The sequence below is a fragment of the Vanellus vanellus genome (assembly GCF_965231255.1).
Source record: "Vanellus vanellus genome assembly, contig: HAP1_SCAFFOLD_44, whole genome shotgun sequence".
In the NCBI taxonomy this organism is placed as follows: domain Eukaryota; kingdom Metazoa; phylum Chordata; class Aves; order Charadriiformes; family Charadriidae; genus Vanellus; species Vanellus vanellus.
In genome coordinates this window covers 439,824-454,804 of record NW_028127957.1, presented here as the reverse complement: position 1 = coordinate 454,804, position 14,981 = coordinate 439,824, and the positions used below count along the sequence as shown (strand labels likewise).

General features: G+C 48.6%; 1 protein-coding gene across 1 annotated transcript; it reads right to left on the bottom strand.

The window, feature by feature from the left end:
- Positions 1-2,174: 2,174 nt before the first annotated feature.
- On the bottom strand, positions 2,175-13,959 carry LOC309684804 (E3 ubiquitin-protein ligase TRIM36-like; the record flags this gene model as incomplete). The annotated part of the gene is made up of 7 exons (XM_082500663.1): positions 2,175-2,476; positions 2,762-3,055; positions 3,602-3,726; positions 4,378-4,631; positions 5,568-5,663; positions 6,743-6,889; positions 13,948-13,959. The coding sequence occupies 7 exons, from the start codon at positions 13,957-13,959 to the stop codon at positions 2,175-2,177; spliced, it is 1,230 nt and encodes a 409-aa protein (XP_082356789.1).
- Positions 13,960-14,981: the final 1,022 nt, after the last annotated feature.

Below are 14,981 nucleotides of genomic sequence, written 5' to 3'. Positions count from 1 at the left end.
GCCCTGTCCAATCTGACCTTGAACCCCTCCAATCAGACTCATAGAAGGTTTGGGTTGGTTGAGTTGGATTTTTGGGCTGGAAGGTTTGGGAACCAGTAGAGAAGGTTGGTCCCAGTCTCATCCAGCCTTACGTTGGACACTTCCAGTCATAGACCCACAGAACGGTTTGTGTTGAAGGGGACCTTGGAAGGTCCATCCAGTCCAACCTCCCCATCATCGGCTGGGACACCTTCCAGTAGACCAGGTTGGTCCCAGCCCCATCCAACCTGACCTTGAACACCTCCAACCGGACCCAAAGAACAGTTTGGATTGGATTTCTGGGTGGTTTGGGATCCAGTAGACGGGGTTGGTTGCAGCCCCATCCAACCTGACCTCAGACACTTCCAGTCATGGACCCAAAGACTGGTTTGGGTGGGAGGGGACCTTGGAAGGTCCATCCTGTCAAACCCCCCAATCACTGCAGTGGCCGAGAATAAAAGTAGTGCCACGAGTGGGGCGGGTGCTGCTGCGTTATTGTATCTCATCCTATTGTATTATTTTATCTCTTTGGTTTATTTTGTTTTTTCCTCTTGAGCTGTTGAGCAGAGATGGTTCTCATGCTCTCTTCCCATCTCGGGGGGGTCGTTGGGCTGCGGCGTGGGGCTGCAGAGCCCGGGAGGAGAGGACAACCCCGAAGAAAAGGTCCCCTTGCCGCCCTCCACCAGCAGCGGTGGGATGGGTGCAGGGACCCTCCTGCCATCGGCTTATCCCGTCCCCTGCGGGAGCCTTTTTCTGCAGCAAACCGACCCAAACCGACAACGGCACGTTGGTGCTTCTTGCTAAATGGGGAGGGGGGAGAAAAACAAATCTATCAGTTTGCTCTGTAAGAATGGAAGCGGAGCATCCCCAAACAGGGCTAAAATCAGGCGGCTTTTACAGGATGGGGTTTTGCAAAGCTGCTGGTGCCAGTGCCCCATGGTGACGGTCAGATGGGGAAGAAACTGGTTGAGCCCTTAAAAAGAGGAAAAGAAAAAGGCTCGGAGGAAGGGAAAGGTGCAGTGCCAGGGTTTCCTTGCTGCTGTTCCTCCGGGATGCCCGTGCGCGTCCCCTCCACGCTGCCCTCCGGGCAGGACCGTGCTCGCTGCTCCGGCTCTGCCTCCCTGGAGGGGAAAGGTCCCGGCGCAGGAGAGTCCCCATCTCTCCCTCCTTCCCAAAAGAAACTTTAATTACCGGAGAGGTACATTATTACGCCAGTGACCCACAGTGGCTGTGGGGCTGGGGGGCTGTGGTACCAGCCCTATTGCTGCCCTACCCTTAAAATGGAATTATACACTTCTAATATAGGACAATTTGGTTTTCTTTTTTCCATTTTGTTTTCCTCCCTGTAAAAGGAGGGAGCGGGGCTGAGCTTCACTCCCTCCTGGCAGGGACCGGGAGAAATGAGAAAATCAGGATCTAATTTCTCATTTTTCAAAAAGTCTCCATCTGACTTTCAGAAGCTTGAGACACTGGCGTTTTTATAATTTCAGTATGTTATACAGCAGAAGGCCAACACTTTTGTTAGATTCATGAAAAAGTTAAGAGCCCCTGGGAGATAGCCTCCCAGCCTGCAGTTCCTAGCCACATCCAGGCTTACTACAACTGTAATTGAGAGCTGGAAATCTTTTTGCTGGTTTATCCACTGCACTTTGGCTTGTGCTCAGTAGCACTCCAGTGTCATATGCAAATCTATAGCCTGGGATGAGCCAGTGACTTGGAATCCACCATGACGCAAGCTACAGCAAAGACACACAGATATGCACAGTGAACATTGTACCTCTGAGTGGCTGCCAAACCTAGTATGCTAAGGGAATTAAGGCAGAATCTTACTATTGACAACTAAGCATTGCTTCAATCTTGCAAATGATGCTTTTTTTTCTCTTTTTTAACCTTCTTGCTTTAACTGACATATCTTGATATCTGTAGAAACCCGATTTCTTTCCCAGAAAGAAAGAAAATAGGACTCTGGACAATTAGAACATCTTCCTACTAATAGTAGAGGATGAACAGGACAACCTGCTTACACTATATCCTTCAAGCCACTTCCCACTGCTTAGGTTCATCTTGTATACTAATTGAGACCAGGCTCGCTCTTAATTTATTTTTTAAAAAGCCATCTCCTTATACAAAACATGTATTAAGCAAGAGTCTGCAATTTACCTTGGGCTGGTCACATCATGGGTATTATGGAACAACTTCTGTATCTTGTTGCTAGAAACAACTCCCACTTTCACCAGGTAGGAATAGGCTTCCACGTGAAAAGCCCAGAAGTGCTTCCCTTTGGCAATCCCAGTGTCGCCAATGATGTAATCCAGGGTTGTGTAGCATCCGGCCTGCATGCGCTCAGACCCCAGCAGTAGAGGAAATCCAGCCCTACTTTCCACAGAGGTTCTTCCTGGGTTCAGCAGGAGATGTTCACTGTTGTACCCGCATTTGTCATCAAAAAGAAAACTGAGAACTGAAAAACAGCATCCCAAAAAATTTTCTCTTAGTTAAGTATTTCTGTGCTTATAAACTATATTTTAAGTCACGCTGGCACTAGAATTCCTCGCTTTTAAAGGCTACCAGGAACATTACGCAAGCTAACACAGTCTCAGTATGCTACCTACTTAACCTGTTTGTTAACAGTGCTTTTAAACATGTATACAACCGGTAACAGTGTAGTAGAAGTCTGGGAGCTACTGGAAACCACCTACAGCTCTTAACACCACCAGCAGCTCGTGGACATAAGAAAACCCAATACCTGGGGCTGGAGGCGTACGCAAGATAACTTCTCGGCTCCAAGGGCTAGAGATGGATCCTTTATATCCTCGAACTCTGAAGGCATAGCTGCTGTCGTCATCGAGATCAGATATTACTTTGCTCTTGCTGCAAACTTCGATCTCCTGCCACGTTGTACTCTCCTCTTCTCTATTAAGCTTATGATACTCAAGAACATAGATATCAGCTGAGTCTGTCTTCCCAGGGCATTCCCAACTGATCAGAGCTTTGTTGTACATTTTGCTCTGCTCTTCATTGATTTCTGGTATTTCTAGACCTGGAATGACAGAGATTCAGGAGAAAAAAACCTCAAATGTAGATACATGTTGTTTTAGAATTAAACACAGAAGCCCTTTGTTGAGTGGCTACAGCACTGGGGGGACAGTGGGGGGGGGAAATCTGACTCAGTCAAAGAGTGCAGATGAGGATGGGTCTGTTCATGCACTTCAAATAAATCCTTTCTGGTTTTACTTTGAAAGTTGTATTATTTATTTTTGCTGGCAACTAAAAAACCATATAAAAACCTATTCTTTTCTGTCATGCAATCACGACAAAAAGCTGCTAGGAAGACCTAGTATTACTTAACTACAATATTTTGGAAGCCAATGTAAACTGGTTCTGAATGCCATGGCATCTTAGCTTCTTTATCAAAGCTGAAGCTAGCATTGCTGCCAGGTAACGCCTTGTGAATCACAGAGGCAGAAGGGACAATGCAAGTCACAAGATTGAGTTCTGCAACTGCAGCCCTGCACAAGTTTTGCCTCTTTCCAGAGAAGCCCTTAAAGCTATAACTCAAGAAAGACGTGATGCTCTCATAATTTGCCATTGGAATGGAAGGACAAGTCACCAAGGATCTCTTCTTGCTTGGCTATGTCCATCACAAAGTCCTCGAAAGTAGTTTCAGCTGCTGGCTTGAAGCTCTTCAGAGATTCAGTAGCTTTTTGGATTCTGAAAGCACAGAAGCAGAGGGATGGCAGAAGAGGGAAAAAGGAATTCACATGGGTGCATTCCTTAAAACAAAACCGCTAGGTTTTGCTTTAAAAAAAGTTCTCTTTTCAGGTACTTACTCATGTGTCCCAGAAACTTGTCTCTCTAGACAGAATTAAAATGCAAAATTTAAAGGCCTTTTGTACATCAGTGTAAAGATAACTAACAGGGAATCTTTTGGTTGGCAGAGCATTTTAACAATTTGGGGCATTACATTCAAAGAACAAAATAGGTGTGAAGCGCTAATGGAGCGCAACTATTCAGATCAAAGAGTTTAAAGCCAGAAGAGACCTGTTAGATTAACTTGCAAATACCCGATGCAATCTCTGAGCAAAGGACTGTATCAGTGAGCTGAATGGGTTACCCTTCCACTGCAGTCCTACTGAAGAAGGCTAGGCGTTGGCGCAGGACAGAGCCCCTCCTCTGGGCTGTTTTTTAACGCACACTGTAATATAGGAATTTCTACTGAATGGTACCGGGACCGCCTCTGAGGCTCTGCAACACAAAGTACTTGCATTCAGTACTTTCCTAGCAGGTGTCCAAAGAATATGACTGACCAGACATCCCTGGAACAGTACCTGTACCTCAAACGGAAGATAATTAATAAGATACCTGACGTGAAGTTGTTTTGCTGTTTGAACAAAACAAGATGGATCGGTTTCTTTAAGCAGTTCTTGAGCAAGTCCTACAAGGCCATTATTTTCCAGGAGCCCTTGAGATTCTTCTGCTTGTGTTTGCAATTTTTCCTGCCTTAAATTCTTAGAAGCTTCAATTGCCCTAAGAGCTGCGGATTTCTTCTCTTCCAGGACATGAGATAATTTCTCAAAACTCTGAGATGCTTCTTCTTTAGCTCTTTCACTGTTGCACTAGGAGGGAACAAAAGACATTTTAGACGGATCCCACAGCACTGTGGCTGTGTACAGAAACGTACTTAGGGTTGTTCAAGAGATCAGAGCAAACTAGTCATCTGTTTGACTGACAAGACTAACGAGCTTTGTTATGCTCTTCAACACTGAAAATGCAATCAGCACTGCACCCAAGCTAGTAAGCGTCTCCTATGTTAACACAGAGAGGAAAGAGCAGGAAATTATTCCTCCGATTATGTATTGAGTTACGCACAGCGTTTGTCTAAATAGTTCATGGAAAAGCACTGTAAAAGCAAGTCAGCGTCTGAAGTCTTCATGCCCAAGACCTAGGTGCTCTTGCACCTTCCCCAGTCACCCTGAACTGGGAGTCCAGCCCAGTTTCTCCCCTATGCCCTGTAGTGCCACCTCTGATGAGTGCCCTGGATTAAAGGAACTATGAAGCACAAAGGCCATCTGCAGCAAGATACAGGCAGGGCCAGGAGCTCCTGCCAATTTTTGCCATTGCGTTTTTCAGCTCGTATGTGAGCTCCCAGCTCTGACTCTTCTGCAGGGAGATTTTGCCCTTAATTCTGACTTCACTGCAACATCCTCAAGGTAAACAGACAGCATAAATTGTGCAGCACCACTCATATGCAAGAGCTGTAAGTCTAACCCACCTCTCTTTGGGTAAGGTATCAAATAAGCTTTATGTCAATTAAATTCACAGCAGCACCCAAAACTTAACTTCCCTCTGTAGGTTGCCCAAATTTCCCACACTGTCAGGATTAGGTCTTACCGTCTGTGACTCAGAACCAACACAAACTGTTCAGAAATGGTTTTGCTGGCTAACAAAAAAAAAAAAAACCCAAAGGATCTGGAACACTTCACTGTTCCATTTGGAGTCCCTGCTGTGTCCTTGCAAGGTCCATCCCCAGACAACCCACAAGCCACTCTCACCTCTGTTTCTTTCAGCAGCAGATCCAGCTGCGTGATGCGAGCTTTCACCTGGCTCTCCTTACTGATGAGGTACTCGATATCTTTTGAAAGCTTCTCCTGTTAAAAGAAAACAGCAAACTGGCAGGCAGAACAAGGGCATCCCACCCAAACTGACAACAAGCACAGGTGGGCCACCCAGCCAGCACTCAGTTTCTGTAGTTACGAGGACAAGAGCCTGCCATCAGTTATGAGCAGCAACCCTGCGGAGAACTGCTCAGTGACCCGCCATGACTGGCCCGGGACATCAGGCCACTGCCATGTGCAGGACTGGTGGCACAGCCTCTGAGGAGAAGAGGTGACAGCCTCAGCTGGCTCATCCTTCCCCAGCCACAGCAGTCACCTTCTCTCTTAGGCTAGGAACACGAGTCTTCAAGACATTACCAGAACTAATAGAAAAGCCTCATAGGTTATTAACTCATCTGTAGTAAGGTTTGCTAGAAAAATGAGTGGTTGGAAACTTGAACTTAGGAGTGTCTCTGCACTTCCTTAGTTGCAAGAGTTAACAGCTGTACAGGAAAAGCCTTGCAAACAGGCGAGGAGGCCAAAGAGCAGAAGGCAGGCTGGGATGGGCTTTTTTTTTTTTTTTCTCTCCTGTGAGCAAGAGAGGAAGCAAAGGAAGAAGAGGAGGCAGCAGCAATCATTCTTTAATAACAAAGCAGTGTTTGCAAGTCTGCCCTGTTGTATGGTGCTTAGGGAATCAACAGCTCTGCAACTTCAAAAACATACAGCGTCCCAGCAGATAACTGCCGATGCAGATTCTTCAGGAGTGCTTCTGAAGTATAAGCTAACCCAAGCCACAAGGACACTTGCCTTAAAAAAGCCAGATTGTAAAGCATTAACTTCTTAAACCTTCTGCATTGGTCAGTACTGATGCACAGTTGGCTAACATAAGGTGGAAGCGCTTTTAAGGGGTTCTGTTTGAAGCCTCATAGAAAATATAGTTTAGTTTCTTAGCCGCACACTATGTCACACTAATATATACATTAACAGATGTTGCACAGCAGCATGCCTCATGACTCGTTCAGTGTCCTCCAAACACACGTCCTGGCATCCTGCCAGGGGAAGTTTGCCCTTAAACCCGAGGCTCAGTGCTCTTCCCCCTTCTTAAGGCCAGGTCCAACAATATTTACTTTTACCTTAAAGGTTTTGTAGGCAGTGCTTATGGTTGTTACTCTGTGGTTTGCATGACATCCACCTGGTTTACATAGACGACAAACAGGCCGCCTGCAGGTTTCACAGTACATGTTTACCCTCTCCATTTCATGTTCTGGACACATCAAAATCTGGAAGAAAAAAAAAGAGAGCAGAGAGAATGCAGGTGTCCTTCCAAAAACTGAGGTGCTCAACAAACCACCAAAACACTCAATTATCCCACAGCAGCGTCTGACTTATCAGTGGGTATTTTTTATATTCTGTTTATCTTCCACCTTTTACATTTGTCCATGCCAGTGAAAGCCAGCAGATGAAAACAAACAGTTTCACCAGGTTTACAGTGAGTGAACCTGTAGCAATGTCTGTGTACACATCACATAGCCTCCATACTGCAATCAACCATTTTGCTAATCCCTGAAGCTGTCTGCACACCTCAAGCTCCCCGCACTCCAGTTCGGAGATGTAAATGCAATACAGAACATGTCCACCCTGTCAAATTTAACCCTGTTCACACCGGCATCTCTTGAAACAGCTATGAACTGTTTCTTAAAGCAAGAGTTGACATAATACTGTAATGACTGAGGTCTAAGCTAGACTCTGACCAGCCACATAGCCATTGCTCTTGGAGCAACAAATGAAACGCAGCCACCACCACCAGTCACAGCCATCTTAAAGACAAAAGGCCCCAGTGTTTCAATTTTTCTGTCTGACTCCAATTACAAGTTGCTCATGCTGAGCGCTAATTCCAGCAACAGCTTAAACAGCACTGTAAAAAACCTGGTGTTCACTAAAACTCATCTTTCAAAAACTGAGCGTGTTGAAATAACTGCTCAAAGAGGGAAAAAGTGCCGCTCAACTCCAAGATCGTGCAACAGATAAAGCCATCTAAAAGGCACATAAAGTAGCATAAACACGGACACTCAAAGCTAAGGTTGCAGACCATCTCCAAAACCAACTCTCAAGCTCCAAATGTTATCTTAGGCTATGGTGAAAAGCCCAAAGACAAAGGAAATGTTCAGGAAAATTAGCTGTGCAGGCAGACATCTCCAAAAACTGCAGTCATGCTGTTAGTCTGTGGAAGCAGTTTTTCCACAGCAGTGCACAGTCACACCTAACGGAAACTGCACGCTTTTATTCATCTCCTCGTGTAAGTAAGAATTACAGCCTGCAAGCTAGAGACCGAAGAGGTCAGCAGATTACCTTGTCTAGTTCTCTCAGAATTCAAGAACAATCAGCCCAGTATCTGCTTCTCCCATCCCCACCACACACGTTACAAAGTGCTCTCCAGTCTGGTTGTGAATGAAAGCAGGTTTATGAAAGGTGGGTTAACCTTGACCAGCAGCCAGACAACAACCAAGCTGCTCACTCGCTCCCCCTCCTCAAGATGATACGAGGGGAAAGATGATCATGGGTCAAAACAAAGACAGGGAAATCACTTACAAATTATCAGTTCATTGCCAAGTCAAGTAGACTTGGATAGTCAGAAACTATGACTAAATATTTTAGACCATTCCCCCACCCCACTTTTTTTTTTTTTTTCCCCCTAGGCTCAAATTACTCCTTCATTTGCATTTGCATTTCTTCTTCTCACTCCCGCCTGGAGAGGCACACGAGGGATGGGAAATGGAGGATTACAGTCAGTGCATAACACTCCATCTCTGCTACTCCTTCCTCATTATAAGTTTCCTCTCTTCATCACAGGTCCTCTCCACAGGAGACCAAGGTGTTTGTGGCCAAGGGGATCTGTTCTCATTTCTTTCTGTCTTACTTTTGTCCTCTACACTCACAGAATGGGTGAGGTTGGAAGGCACCTCTGGAGACCGTGTAGTCCAAGCCCCAGCTGAGGCAGGGTCAGCTACAGCAGGTTGCTCAGGACCTTCTCTCGGTGGGTTTTGAGTAACTCCGTTATTAGAGACTCCACCACCTCTCTGAGACACCTGTTCCAGTGTTTGTTCACCCTCAAAATTCAAAGCTCACTGGGAACTCCTGAGGGTTTTGAAGATCTCCATTGGTGGAGAGTTAACAACCTCTTTGGGCGGTTGCAGTGTTCCAGTGGTTCCAGAGTTTGACAACCTTCCGAGTCTACTCACTGGGAACTCCTGAGGTACAGTTGGCTCCCTTGCCTTCATTCCCTCCCATCAGGCATTGAGACACCTTAATAAGGTCTCCCTGAGCCATTTTTTCTACAGACTGAACAGCCCCAGATCTCTCAGCCTGAAGAGGACTTCAGGTGTGTAGGGGCCATCGTGTCCACAGGCAGGTCCATGAAACTCTCCACGACAGCGGAGACAGGAGATGTGATGGGACACCGTACCACAGACCTATGGCACATCCTCCGCTTGAACGGCAGGTAACCGTGGCTGAAGAAGACACCAGAGGGGAAGGAAACACTGGAAACTCTTGGGGAGAGTGAAAGAGGGAACGGGGAAGGAGGGCTAAGACAACAGTGACAGGAAAGGAGAAGAGACAAATTGTCCCTTCCCAGGGGCGGGCTCACAGGGGGCGGGCTCACAGGACACAGCCAAGGGGGGTGAAGATGTCCATAAGAGCGTCCCACCCTGTGCCTGAGCTCTGCTTCCAGCAACAATGGCCCAAGGAGCTGCTCAGACATGCAAGTTTATGCACGTACCTTCAGACAGCGCTGAGTAAGAAAGCAAGGCCTGGAGTTACTAGGAACCAATTAAGGAAGCTAATTATGGCCTTCAAGCATGAACTGAAGTCCTCCAACTTCTCCAATAACCAAAGCACCCACTGAACCTTGCTCCCAGACAGAACCGCTGTCCTGAGGATAACAGTGCCCACCATGTCAGGGATGAGGTGGACTCTCCTTCCCAGGCCCAAGGGGGTTAAACCCACACCTTAGACTGAAATAACGACTTTTCAGAGCAGCACTGGCACAGTTGGAAGCCCATCATCACCTGAAGGGCTCTGAGCTTTGCACCAGGCCAGTGCCCCTGGACGCCACGGCCGCGGCACGAGGAAGCAGTGACTCGGGGCACTTACAGTCACTGTGAGGTTCTCCCAGGTGATGCCAGACACATTGATCTTGTTGCTCTCCCAGAACTGCAGGGTTTCGTTGCTGGCATGGGTCGGTGCCTCACCCTTACAGCTGGGAGGAGAGAAGCCAAGACAGAGGTGAGGGGAAGGCGATGGAGGTGCAGCCCTGAGCTCCTGCCAAGGGGCAGCGGCACTTTAGGAGGAAGAAACCCACTAGGAGATGGTGAGGAAGTCCAGCTTGCTGTGCGTGTGCACAGGGTAGGCCTCTCACAGGTGACTCAGCTTCTCCAGAGCCTCATAGATGAAGATGATGCAGATGAGGGAGGCGAAGGCTTCTTCGGTGAAGCGGGTGATGTAGCACACCAAAGAGCTAGCGTCAGTGGCCACCAGCACTATGCAGAAGAAGGCGGTCCACAGCCCAACGCACGCCGTAGAGAGAGGTAGAAGAGTGCGTAGTCCCTGGGAAAGCAAAAGAAAACGCAGGGTGGAAAGGGCAGCAAGAGGCTCCGAGCCGTGCCTTCCTTTGGGGAAAGTCGGCAGCAATTCAGGAGCGTGTCAAGGCTGCGCATGGTAAATGCAGTTTCCACGTCCTACGACAGACAGCCTCGGGGCTGCGGCGCAGGGTGTGGGCCCGCAGGAGGAGAGGCCAATTATTTAATTATCATTCTTTAACAATTACCTTGTGTTAATGCCTCGGAGGCTAATTGAGGTCAGGTCCCTGTTGTGGAAGGTGGTGTTCTCCCACATCACCCCGATGCCCTAACAGCCAAACCGGCTGGGTTTGCACCCAGTTACCTGCTGCCAGCAAGTTGGGGCTTCATAATAAATTTAATTGCAATAAGAGAGGTTAATCTCCCATCACAGTTGCCACAACAAAAAGACTGTCATGGAAAATATCCATTTTGCCTGAAAAGCTCCTGCTTTTTCAAAAATCATCAAAACATTTGACCAGAGAACTGTTTGGATATGTGGGTAAAATATATTTCCACTTCCAGCAAAAAACATGCAAAAAAGTGCCCGAGTTTGTACTGAGAGGAAAGCAAATCTTCCCTCATTCCCAAACCAGAGTCATTTGTCTCATCTTCCCTGGGCAGCCCATCTCGGGCATCCATATCCTTGTGGTTTCTCCTCCTCCTGCTCTTTCACTTTAACTCTAAAAACCCTGAACCACCCATCCATCCTTCAGAGACCGAGGGCTCCTGCACCGTCACATACTAAAGCAGCAGCGCGTGATGTCTGTGACACAGAAGACAACTTAAATCTACCAACTACCACTAACAAAAACATCTTTTCTCCATCCCTGCCTTCTTCTGAAGGCGCTCGCAGCACCTGGCCGCAGCAGCCAGCCTTACTTGCAGAATTTGTAGAGGATCTTCTCGAACACGAGGACGGGGCCGGTGCTGCCGAGGATGGCGAGAGGTTGGCCAGCAAAGAGGAAATACACCACGCCGGTCATGGATGCGCCCAGCAGCGACTCCATGGCACTCTGTCCAGGGAAGAGAGGCAGCAGCGAGTAATTAAATCATTAGAGGGAAAACCACAAGTGCAAATTCACTGCAGCAAGGACTTTTGCATGAGTGTTGTCCTCCCTCGTGCCACCCAACAGAGAGAGGTGCTCACTATGTGGCTGTTGGTCGCCTCCCCCAGCAGTCCCCCAAAGGTGATTGATGACGGGGGACATGCAGGCACAGTAGAGGAAGAGGAAGGACGCCAGACACTGCAGGCTCAGACCATCCCAAAAGTCACTCCAGAACCAGGGGGCTTTTCGCTTCACATCCCGGATCAAACCTCCAAAGAGCCTGGAGGAAGGAAAAAAAATTAAACCATTTTCGTGGAAGACCACGTTAAGTTTTCTTGGCTGAGGAAGGACAATCGCAAGCACAGAGTAACTTCCATTGCTAAAAAGAAGTCTCCTTCTCCCATTTTAGCCCCAGTAGAAACCGAGGCATACAAAAAAAACACAGAATCACAGAATAGTCAGGGTTGGAAGGGACCTCTGGAGATCATCTAGTCCAACCCCCCTGCCAGAGCAGGGTCACCTACAACAGGTTGCACAGGACAGCGTCCAGGCGGGTTTTGAACATCTCCAGAGTGGGAGACTCCACAACCTCTCTGGGCAGCCTGTTCCAGTGCTCTACTACCCTCAAAGTGAAGAAGTTCCTCCTCATGTTAAGATGGAACTTCCTATGTTCAAGCTTGTGCCCATTACCCCTCGTCCTATCAATGGGCACCACTGAAAAAAGACTCCTCCCATCCCTCTGGCATCCTCCCTTTAAGTATTTGAAAGCATTAATAAGATCCCCCCTCAGTCTTCTTTTCTCTACACTAAAGAGACCCAAGTTCCTCAGCCTTTCCTCATATGAAAGATGTTCTAATCCCCTAATCATCTTCGTAGCCCTTTGCTGGACCCTCTCCAGCAGATCCCTGTCTTTCTTGAACTGGGGAGCCCAGAACTGGACGCAGTACTCCAGATGCGGCCTCACCAGGGCAGAGTAGAGGGGGAGGATGACCTCCCTCCACCTGCTGGCCACACTCTTTTTGATGCACCCCAGGATGCCATTGGCCCTCTTGGCCGCCAGGGCACATTGCTGGCTCATGGTCATCCTGTTGTCCACCAGGACTCCCAGGTCCCTTTCCACAGAGCTGCTCTCCAGGAGAGAGTCAGCCCCCAACCTGTACTGATGCGTGGGGTTATTCCTCCCCAGATACAGTACCCTCCATTCACCCTTGTTGAATTTCATTAGGTTCCTCCCTGCCCAACTCTCCAGCCTGTCCAGGTCACGCTGTAAAGCAGCACAGCCTTCTGGCCTGTCAGCCACTCCTCCCAGTTTAGTGTCATCAGCAAACTTGCCGATGGTACACTCTATCCCTTCATCCACATCATCGATGAATATATTGAACAGGACTGGACCCAGTACTGACCCCTGAGGGACACCACTTGTTACTGACCTCCAACTAGACTGCACCACTAACCACAACCCTCTGAGCTCTATCTGTCAGCCAGTTCTCAATCCACCCCACTGTCCATCCTCCAACAAAAAGAAAAAGAGACCAAACCTGAGAGCCCGTCCCCTCTTATTGCAACAGTCCCTCACTTTGAGAAGCAGCACAGCTCTACCTGGAGGTACTTACACATCTGCTTCCACCCCAAAGCAAGAAAACCTGTGTGCAACCACACTGCGGCTGAGCCCAGCTGCCCAAATCTCCCACCCACCCAGCCCAAGGGACCAAGCTGGTAACCTGGAGCCCCTTCACTGACCCACTTCACCCCAAAACTCTGCTAGAAGGGAGGTGCGCACTCAGATTTTAGGGGCAAACAGAAAAACACCCCACCAAACTATTTCAGTTCACACCTTCCTGTCCGCTCCAGTTCAGGACTGCTGTGTTTCTCCGGCTTGCTGTGAGGAGCACTGTCATCGAGAGCTTCTGGCACCTTCCTTTTTTCCTGGTAAAATGGAAATAAGATAAAGATATGTCTTTTATGCCACTGGCTTGTTTTGCTTTTTGGGCTGGGTATGTGACCTGTACATTTGGGCCCCTGAGCAGCACCCCCAGCCGTGCTGCCCTCCTGCCCGTCCCCATCGTGCCTCCTTCTGCTGCAGCACCCACCTGCGAAGGGACATTTTTCGGGGGCTCAATTCGGATGGAGGGATCCCACTCTCCTGGCGGCAAAACCATGACCTGATCCAGAAACTCATCGATGCCAGCCACCAGGTCAGCCCGGTTCTTGGCTTTATAGGCAACATCGTGGAAGACCTGCCGTAGGAGACAACCAGGTGAGAGGATGACCCATCTCGGATGTCCTAACCAGTGCAATAAGCTATTGGCTAAATGCAAGGTCATTTTCCGCAAATCGCCTGTTGGAAATGGCAGGAAATATTCCCCCCAAAGGAAAAATCTGTGCATCACAGTATTTGTAACCATCTCCACCAGGCTCCCGTCCCCCATGGCACCCCACAGCCTTCTGCTTCAAGAGGAGAAGTTTCACTGGCCCTGGCAATGCCACCACTGGGGACAGCATGCTGGGGACCCTGGGGAGAAGGATGAGGCGCAGGCTGCAGCCCAGGTGGGATTTTAGCCTCCTGCAGGCAGCTAAGAGGGACAACAAACCCTCTTCCTCACTACTACAGAGACAGGGAGAGGTGAAGAAAGCCCCCAAAATGACCCTGAGATACCTCTGATCTCGTCACACCTCATCCGTCATGATAGTAGCCATGGACCTGCAGTTCAGCCTTTGCAGCAAAAGGAAGAATTCTCTTTTGCTAAAAGCCATCATCAAAGTGCTTATTCATCACTCCACTCAGATAATTATTTCCCATCCTAGATAATGACATTTTTTGCCCGATCTGGCGTTTCTCCTTCTCCATGGCTCTGTGCAAGCCTAGCCAGACCCGGGGGAGAGGGGCTAGCCCAATATTTAGGGCTGAACTGGTGCCAATCGATGGCCACGTAGGGCTTGCTCCAGCGCTCGCTGCCGTCTTCCACGTCCTTCCACGGTATACACCGTGAGTCTGGAAGGATTTACTAAAAGGGGAGACAGTTGAGTGTTTCAAACCAAAACCAAGCCTCCTGCTTCATTCTTGTGGTTCCTTTCGAAAAATTAAAATAGGGATTTCCAAACTGGGGGTGGGCTGGGGTGGGGAGACCCAACCCCACACTTTTGAGCACAGCCAGTTTCATTCTCCAAACGTGATACCTGCAGGACTCACTAGATGGCACTTGGACACAGGACATGGCCACCACCAACCTCCAAAGGCCCTCAGAACCTACAAGGGTGAAGCTTCGTCTTCAGCCCAACCAGGCTCAGGCTTCTCTTGCTGCAAGCCCGCTTTCCACGCAAAACTGCATTTTTCTCCTCAAAAAAACAAAGCCAAGGGCTGACAGCTAATGCCCTCCTTGGCTGAAATACCACTGCCAGCGCTGCACAAAGAGCATCTGTGCCTTAAAAGCTGAAGGAGAACTACAGGAGTTCTCTTCTCCCCTTGCCCCCGGGGCTGGGGAAGCATCACTGGGATCACCGCGCTCAAAGAAATAAAAAACCAACCACGTCTCACACTCGAGTCGCAACTGCAGCTTTGAAAGGGCCTCCAGGAAACCCTTCTCTTTAGAGAAGAGCAAAATACCGGAAATCTGCTTTTTATCCCCCAAATTCCTGCTTCGACCGAATGGCATCACCTGCCGCCGCGCAGCAGCGACGCTCGGGGAAGCTCACACCTTCCACTCGCC